The 9,510-nt window shown below is 39.8% G+C and overlaps 1 protein-coding gene across 1 annotated transcript in view; it reads left to right on the top strand.

Moving 5' to 3' along the window:
* The window catches only part of unc13c (unc-13 homolog C (C. elegans)), a 169,000-nt gene that overhangs the window by 72,773 nt on the left and 86,717 nt on the right, over positions 1-9,510 (top strand). Inside the window, exons 14-15 of the mRNA XM_016546895.1 lie at positions 6,154-6,307; positions 6,864-6,932. Coding sequence (XP_016402381.1) covers positions 6,154-6,307; positions 6,864-6,932 — 223 coding nt within the window. The remainder of the gene's footprint in view (positions 1-6,153; positions 6,308-6,863; positions 6,933-9,510) is intronic.

The raw sequence follows: 9,510 nt of genomic DNA, 5'->3' as shown, positions 1-9,510 counted from the left end.
TCTGCTCTGGTGTTCTTGGGTCCGGGACGGTAGGTAACAGAGAACTGAAAACGGGTGAAGAACAGCGCCCATCGTGCCTGACGTGGGTTTAGGCGTTTGGCCTCCCGAAGATATTCCAAGTTCCAATGGTCAGTGATGACCTGGAAGGGATGAAGAGCTCCCTCCAGCCAATGTCTCCACTCCTCCAGAGCAAGTTTGATGGCGAGTAGCTCGCGGTTCCCGATATCATAATTTTGCTCCGCCGGGGAAAGCTTGCGGGAGAAGTATGCACAGGGATGGAGGATAGGAGGCTCTCCAGAATGCTGGGAGAGCACCGCTCCCACCCCTACTGTGGACGCATCTACTTCCAAGACAAATGGTTTCTGAGGATCGGGAAGCGCGAGGGTAGGAGCGTTGCAGAAGGCTTCCTTCAGTCCTTCAAAACTTTGGAGGGCTGTGGGCGTCCAGGACAGAGACTTGGGCTTATTCCGGAGCATAGACGTGAGGGCGGCTGTGTGCTGACTGAAGTGGTGGATGAAACGACGGTAGAAATTTAGAAAGCGTTGAAAGCGTTGGAGTTCCTTAACGGTCTTGGGTTGTGGCCAGTTGTGAATGGCTTGGACCTTCATCTGGATAATCTGGATACCCTGAGGACTGATTACATATCCGAGGAACTTGATGGTGGTAAGGTGGAACTCGCACTTCTCCAGCTTGAGATAGAGGTGGTACTTTCTCAGCTGTTGTAGGACCTGCTCCACGTGGTGGCGATGTTCGGCCAGGTTCCGGGAGTAAATAAGAATGTCGTCAATGTAAACGATCACAGAATGATGGAGGAACTCCCGGAACACCTCGTTCATGAATCCCTGGAATACGGAAGGTGAGTTGGATAGGCCATACGGCATAACGCAGTATTCATAGTGTCCGGTGGGCGTGATGAAGGCGGTCTTCCACTCGTCACCATGGCAGATACGAACGAGGTTATAGGCGCTTCGCAGATCCAGCTTGGAGAAGATACGAGCTCCACGAAGTTCCTTTAGGGCAGCCGGCACCAGTGGAAGGGGATATGGATATTTCACTATTTGTGCGTTGAGAGTTCGGTAATCAATACAAGGCCGCAAGCCTCCGTCCTTCTTGCCCACAATGAAGAAACTGGATGCGGCCGGTGAGGTGGAAGGCCGGATGAAGCCTTGCTGGAGAGCCTCCTTAATGTACTCCTCCATCGCTCCTTGCTCCGGGATGGACATACACCCTACCCTTAGGGAGTTGAGCTCCAGGCAGCAAATCTATTGCACAGTCCCATGGCCGATGAGGTGGTAGTTTCGTCGCGGCCCGCTTTGCTGAACACATCCTGAAACGCCCGGTATTCCCAGGGAATGCTGTGAGGTTCCGTGGGTTCGGGGCTCTCTATGGAGGTGGCACAGACAGGGAAGAAACCAGGTGACAGAGGATGAACTTTAGACATACAGTTCTGCAGACAGTACTCCATTAAGGACATGGGCATGTTTCAGCGGTCGTAGTTGAAGTCGTTGGAGAGTGTTGCGGGATATGAAGTTCCCCGAAAAACCAGAGTCTACAAGGGCTTGCGCTGAAAGGGATTGGAGAGATGACATTAATGATACATTCATTCTAGTCAAGGTAGCAATTTGAGGGCTGAGCTGGATAGTACTCACCGAGGGTCGTGAGGGACGGATAGGACACGAGTGGATCAAGTGTCCCTGCTCCCCACAATACAGACACAGTCCGGTGGTTATCCTCCGCGAACGCTCCGCATGGGTGAGATGGTACGAATCCACTTGCATGGGTTCGGGTGCTGGAGCCGGTGAGGCGGATGTGCCCGGTGAGGAGAGTGGCTGGACCTGGTTACAGGCCAGGAGATGTTGGGAGATCTTGATAGCCTTTTGGATGAAATTCTCCAAGCCCACGGTATCGTCAAAAATCACCATTTGGAGGCGAATGTCGGCGTTCAGCCCTTGCCGGAACGCGGTCAGTAAGGCCACCTCATTCCATCCACTAGTCACCGCCAGAGTGCGGAATTTGATGGCATACTCGCTCACGGAGGCCCAGCCTTGACTGATGCGGAAGAGCTGGTCATGAACGGAGATTTCGGCCGCGGCGTGACGAAACACCTCCTTGAAGTGTGCGGTGAAAGTAGAGCTCCGGTGATTGTGAACGGGTGTGTGAGGTGATTGGGCCTGACGAGGCTGGTCTATCCCTGACAATCATAAGATGAGATCGTAATTGCACTTTCTGTAAAAATGCACCTGACATGTGAGAACACTTGATTTTCTTCCTCATGTTTTTGTTTTGTTGGCTTAATGTGAGGAATATTGCACATATGCGTTCTGGAAAAACTAACTTTCGAAGGGTAAAAAAACTTTAGGCATCCTACAGTTTCCATTGCACATCATGACAGAATTTCTTTAGTAGACAGTATTTATTTACTTTACTTTCTTTACAGATTAGCTTGATAACAGTTGCGTGTAATATTGCAGTTTCAATAAAGACATTTTGGCACTTGGTGAGATCCTGCATCTGAATATTTATTGTTGTTCCAGAGAGATGTCAGGGTTGATCTCTGACTCTTAAAGCATCCGCTGATTTGTTTTTCTGTTTTAGGATAATGGGTATTGATTAATTCAATAAATGATAGTCTTCCAGCAATGAGCGTTTGGTACTGACCCGCTGAATCAGACTTATTTATACACTCTATACGGAAATCCCACAGCACCAGTGATCCATACAGATCAAGTGTTCTGCTGTGATTATGTATGAGAAATTGTAATGAACCTACTAAAGTTGATGCAAACGGTTTTTGCATGTGCATCTGTTGCATATGCATATGATCACATCTTTAAATCTGCTGGACGATGTGTGGAAATTATCCTCCTTCCTGAAGCTTCCAGTGGATGCTCACATTTGTACCCATGACCTTTCCTCAGTCCTGTAATCATAAACAAAGTCATGTGACCCGTCCCTAATGTTATTAGAGATGCAGCCTGTATTTTGTACCATTCAGCATTTTTTATTGCTGAAGGGGGGATAATGATTTCAGGGTGAAATCTTCAGTCATCAGCAGCATGTTGGTTCACAGGTTTACAGAACATGAATCACAAATGAGCTCCAGCCTGTTGAGAGCTTCCTGGAAGGAGATGAAGATTAATGATGAGTCTTCATTTCCTTTAAGAAAATAATTTTATTTTATTTTATTATTTTATTTTATAAATTAATTTAATTTTAAAATGATATGGTTAAATTTATAATATCACTTATTACAGCAAGCTTTATTTATTTATTTATTTTAAAGTAATTTATTATGTAAATTACTTTAAAATAAATTATGTAATTTATTATTATGTATTTATTATGCAAGTATAATTTATTTATAATTTATAAATATAATATATAATTTATAACAGAACTCTGTTCTGAATTTGTTCCTTGTCTTTAGGAATGTGAATCATAAGGTTCAGATTCTGATTTACTCTTAATGATTCTGGTGCCTTAACCATTATATTATTCTTTTAGTACTTTTGAGAAGAAGAATTAGTCAAAAATACAAAACAAAAATAATAATGACTTAGACTAAATCTAGTTTGTTGTTGCATGCAACCAGTGGATGTGACACAATTGAGTGTTTTTGCATTATTTTGTCTTTTTCTTTTATTGCATTCGATTCCAACTGTAAACTGATAAAATATCATTTCTTGTGCTCTGTCACTATAGATTTATAAGCTTCCCAGACGTTCAACAATCACCGTTTTCAACCATACTGAAAACACAGATCCTGTGAATTTCCCAGTGATCTCAGGAGTAACTCATTACCAGATGATATCACAGATATTGACGTTGCGTGGGAATTTAAGACCTGTTTTGGAGGGAGGTGCACAGAGGTTAAAGAGGACATCAGATAAAGAGAGAGAAGACGAGTCAATACTTGCTGGCAAGTTTTATTTCTCTGATTTACAGCGGAGCTCTGCGGATCACTGGAGCAGCAAGACGAGGATTTAAAAAATGAGGAAAGAGCGAATGGTTATAGGCTGAATGGAAAGCAAGCTGTTACCAGGCAACAGCAAGTCAACACCCTTCATCAGATATCATTTATCCTAATTTAGCCATCAGCATCTTTCAATCATGTCTGAAACGGGAGGAGGGAATATGGAGAGAAGAATGGATAACTCTTCACCTTTACTTGGAGGCACAATAATTCTTCATTCCCCTGTGTGTCATGATGGCCCGTTTGGGCTCAGAGGTCACGCTATCAGAACTAATGAGGTCCAAATCAATGTCTGCAGGTACTAATGTACGGTCTCACTTCATTACGGCCTACAGTTTCTGCTCACAGACTTACTAGGAGTTTCAATTAGTAGCAACAATTCAAGGAAAGTGAATGAGGAGGCTGTCAAAGTGTGGTTTCAGTCTGTGGGTTGGTTTATGTGGGCGTGGCTTTGATAAGTAGGTTTGTTTAAGTGGGTGTGGCTTCGAACTGTGGGTTTGTTTAAGTGGGCGTGGCTTCAAACTGTGGGTTGGCTTACGTTGGTGGGGCTTACATAATCACACCAGAAAACTTGATCTGTATGGATCACTGGTGCTGTGATTTCTGTATAGAGTGTGTAAAAAAAGTCTACAGCTAATCATTGAGGTCAGTTCCCCTGATTCAGTGGGTCAGTACCGAACGCTCATTGCTGGAGGTTGGTTTAAGTGGGTGTGACTTCAAACTGTGGGGTGCTTAAGTGGGCGTGGCTTCAGTCGCTTGGTTTAAGTGGGTGTGGCTTCAAACTGTGGTTTGCTTAAGTGTTTGAGGCTTTAATCAGTGGGCTGTTTTTAAGTGGGTGTGGCTTCAAACCGTAGGTTGGCTTAAGTGGGTGTGGCTAGTTAGTGGGTTGATTTAAGTGGGCATGGCTTCAATCAGTGGGACGTTTTAACAGGGTGTGGCTTCAATCATTGGGAATTATATTATAGAATTATTGGTCTGTCACCAATAAACAATGCTATTTTAGTATTGTTCATATACTTTTATAGTTTTTATTTTGAAATAGCTTTTTGTGTATTTTATATCATCTTTCATTTGAATTTTAACTTAAGTTGTTTTTTATGTACTTCTATCTTTTTTTTTTTTTACCAAATATTTGATATAGCTTTAATTTATTTTTATTTTAGTTTTAGTAATTGTAGTACTTATTTCAGCTAGTTGCTTTTTTTTTTTTTTTTCAAGTTTTTCAAATAATATTTATTTTTTATTTTATTTCAGCTTTATTTCAGCTACCAAAAACTATTTCAGCATTTTTTCCTTTATATATATCTTGAACAAATGGTTTTGTGGTCTGTGTGCTGCTTAACATCCAGTTGAATCATTTGTCATTAGAGTCATTTGACAGTAATTCATTCCAGAATTTGTGTTTTTTTTGCTGCTTTATTTAGCCAATGTAAATTATTTATATTCATAACAAGAGGAGAAAGAGAAAAATGTGTTTATATGGACCAATTGTTTATGTGTAACGTAAAAAAAAACCAAATAGCACTGCATTATATGTAAGTGTGTGTGTGCAGTATACATGTGAGATGCTGTATTTCACTGTGTGTGTGTGTGTGTGTAAGCCCTGCAGGCCTGCTGCTATTTTTAGTCTATGTCTCTCTTCTTTCTTCTCCTATCTCTTTTTCTCTCTCATATCTTTCTTTAATGAATCTCCTCTAACAGTGGCTGACATTACTGGCCAACTTCCTGCACTGCCCTGCGGCTCGACACACGACAGATCTGTGTTGCACTGTCTGTTAATTTTGACAATATAAGATGGATCGTGCAGCTCATTTCATATGTGCATATCTCAAATAATTGTTTACTTGTGTGACACGTCCATAGTTTTTCCATATGATAAGGATGCTACAATGCCCTGGTAAAATGTTAAAAAAAAAAAATTTTCAGTTTGTGCTTTGCAAAGTCATGTTCCTTATCAGTATTTTCAGTTATAATATTTCTGCGCTGTACAAAAGCTGTCTATGGGGCATTTAGGAAATGTATTCGGTTTCTATTATCTTTTTATTGTTGTTTTAATATTGTTTAAGGGACATAAAAAAACTTACAGGAATCTGATATGAAATATACATTGTTATGGGTGTTCAACCACACATCAGTGTGTTTATGACTGAATCTAACATCTGTTTCTCTCTCTCTTTCAGGCATTTTTCGTGTCTCTCGTCCAAGTACATGTGTCCCGGCGTTCCCGCGGTGATGAGTAACCTGCTTGCCAACATCAATGCCTACTTCGCTCACACAACAACGGCAAACACTAACATCTCGGCCTCCGACCGATTCGCAGCATCCAACTTTGGGGTTTGTCAGTCTCACTGCTGATGGATGGATGGATGGATGGATGGGTGGATGGATGGATGGATGGATGGATGGATATATAGATAGATGGATGGATGGATATATAGATAGATGGATGGATGGATAGAAAGATGGATAGAAAGATGGAAAGATTGATTGATGAATAGATAAATGGATAGACGGACAGATATACAGATGGATGGATTGAGAGATGGATAGATAAATGTGTAGACAACGAGATAAACAGATGGTCGATGGATGGATTGATTGATAAATAGATAGCTAGATGGACAGATGTATGCTTTCATGAAACCATAGATGATTTTTTGATTAGATGGACTGATTATTGAATGAATGGATGGCTGATTGCATGCATGATAAGAGGCATTTATTATTAAATGAATTGATGAAAGCATTGAAGAACAAGCTGATGGATGAATGAATGGATGGATGAACGAACAGAATGACAGATGCATGTTTGCACGAGTAAATGAATGGATGATATGTAGATGATTTCATTAAATTTACTGATCTGTTTTTGTGACTGTTTCTTCTGTAGAGAGAGAAGTTTGTTAAACTCTTGGATCAGCTTCACAACTCTCTTAGGATCGACCTCTCCAAGTATCGGGTGAGTTAAAGCAGCAGAACGGCACAGCACACGTATGATCCGCCGCTCCAGATGGATTTTCTCTTTCAGAGATATCAGAAAGAAAAACACTCATCTATTATTCATCGCCATTGAGATAATTTAACCTCTCCATCACTTTTAGTGATCCCCTACCTTAATTTACAATGCTTTACGAGCTCTTCACAGAACAGAAGGTCCATTTATTCACACGATTTGAGAAAGATTGTTCTCGACTCGCACTGCCCTTCTTGCTTTTATACTAATTGCAATGTTTGTCTAAATGCGTAACGAGAGAAACACCTCTCAGCCAGACAGAAGTTTCTTCTGGAAGGACGCTTTTGCAGTCAGATCGTGTATGACTCTCTCGAAGACATGTGGTCTGTCTATATCTCAGAGTGAGAGCTGGAAAGCATTGACAGGGTGCTCACACACACACACACACACACACACACACACACTCGACTGGCAGGCATCCAGTGAATTCAGTGCCTGTTACCTGCTCCTTTCCAGCCGTCAGCTTCCAGGCAACACGTCCTGACAGTAATACACTCCGGATCTGCTGAGCTCTGTGGATTTGACTGTAATGAAATTCTGAAGCAAAGTGAGTTTGGTTTCTCGTACAGCTCGTGTGGATTTGGCCAAGGCAGGTTTTGTTCTTCCAGGGCACTTTAACGCCTCTGCTTTATTAGATAAATTTCCACCACTTGCGGCTGTGTCGTCTGTGTTCAATAAACCTCAGACAGATTCATCTCCTCACCACTTGTACAGGATTATACGTTTCTCCGGACGCCTTGAAATCACACAGAACTCCGGAAAACACTAGACGCTTTCTGCTCAATCTGGCCCCGTTCCACATGCTTTCAAAACAACAACTCTGTCATAGCCAAACATAGATTGCACTGAACTGCCTAAACTTGAAGTGCAACAGTTTATTTTATCCATCTGTCTGAAATCAAACAAGTTTATTTACAAATATCATACACTACCATCCAAATATTTTGAGGTCTTTAAGATTTTTTAAAGTTTTAGAAGTCTCTTCTGCTTAACAATGCTGCATTTATTTGCTCAAAAATACAGTAAAAAATTTGAAATATTTTTACAATTTAAAATAACTGTTTCTATTTGAATATATAGTAAAATGTATTTTTTTCTGTGATGCAAACCTGAATTTTCAGTATCAATACTCCAGTCTTCAGTGTCACACGATCCTTCAGAAATCATTTTAATTTTAGTTAAGCTTTTTATTTTATTTTTTTATTTTTATTTTTTATTTTTTCATGCAATAACTAAAAAAACAATAATAATGTTTTTAATTTTACTTTCAGTTTTAGTTGACTATAACAACCCTGGTAGACAACACAGCCGCACACAGTGTAAAATCTTGTGTAGATCTTTAGATGTTCTGAAGGTTCCTCATCTAAACTCTCTCCTGTGAATCCAACCCACTGCTGACACTCACAGTTTAATGATCTCTTACCTGAGCAATCTGTTACCAGCACATCGACCTGCCTGAAGCCCAACCATATGTTCATATCTCTTTGCTTTTCTGACATTTCACATCACTACTATAACAAGAGTTTCTGCACGTTTAGTCGTCACCTCAAACGGCCATAGAGACTTTCAATGTGAAGCAAAGTGTTATTTTAGTGATGTTATATGAAGTCTTTACTGGCACGCTTGATTTCAGACACCTCAGGGCTCTTTCACACTAGAGCGTTTGAAGCAGACCAGAGTCTGTTTGAGTTCAGTTCGTTGGTGGACACTTCATGTAAACTTCATGTAGACCGTTTGCAGTTAGAATGAAAATATTCTGTCCTTATTTGCAGAAGTAAAGCTGTGTTGGTGGCATAGAATTTGCATCTTTGCATTCTCCCAATCATATTTATAATATAATGCATTTCTTAAAGCTGCTTGTATATGAATAAACTGCCTGCTGGTTGAAGCTTGCATTCATTGCATATTTTGCAATGCAAGACAAATGCAATTGCTGTGCTGTGCATGTAAAGTTTTGACAGTGATTCCAAAGAGACAAATGCACTGCAAAAAATAAATAAATAAATAAATTTAGTATTTTTATTTTTATTTATAATTGTTTTTCGTCTTGTTTTCCAGTAAATCTCACTAAATGTTTTTAAATTTGTGCTTAAACCTAAAGAAAAACAATTTGCCAATAAGATGTAAAAATAGTTATTTAATGAAACGTAAAAAACTGCTTCCAAAATCACTGATCAAAGATGCATTCAAAATGGTAATAATGTGAAATATTATTACATTTTAAAAGACATGTTTTCTATTTGAATATATTTTAAAATACAGTATTCCTGTGATTCAAAGCTAAATTTTTAGCAGTTATTACTCCAGTCTTCAGTGTCACATTAATTAATAAGTAGCCTGCAGGTCCAACAAGACAAAAGTAAGTAAACAGACAAACAAATAAATAAGTAAAATAATAAAATAAATAAATCTTTTTTTTTGTGTCTTGTTTCTAGTAAACCTCACTAAATGTTTTAATTTTCTGCTTAAATGTAGAAAAAACAATTTGCCAATAGGCTGTAAAAATCTTGCTTTAATATATATA

This window comes from Sinocyclocheilus rhinocerous, unplaced genomic scaffold (assembly GCF_001515625.1).
Source record: "Sinocyclocheilus rhinocerous isolate Xijiao unplaced genomic scaffold, SAMN03320098_v1.1 scaffold942, whole genome shotgun sequence".
Taxonomy (NCBI): domain Eukaryota; kingdom Metazoa; phylum Chordata; class Actinopteri; order Cypriniformes; family Cyprinidae; genus Sinocyclocheilus; species Sinocyclocheilus rhinocerous.
This window is presented reverse-complemented; position numbering and strand designations above follow the sequence as displayed.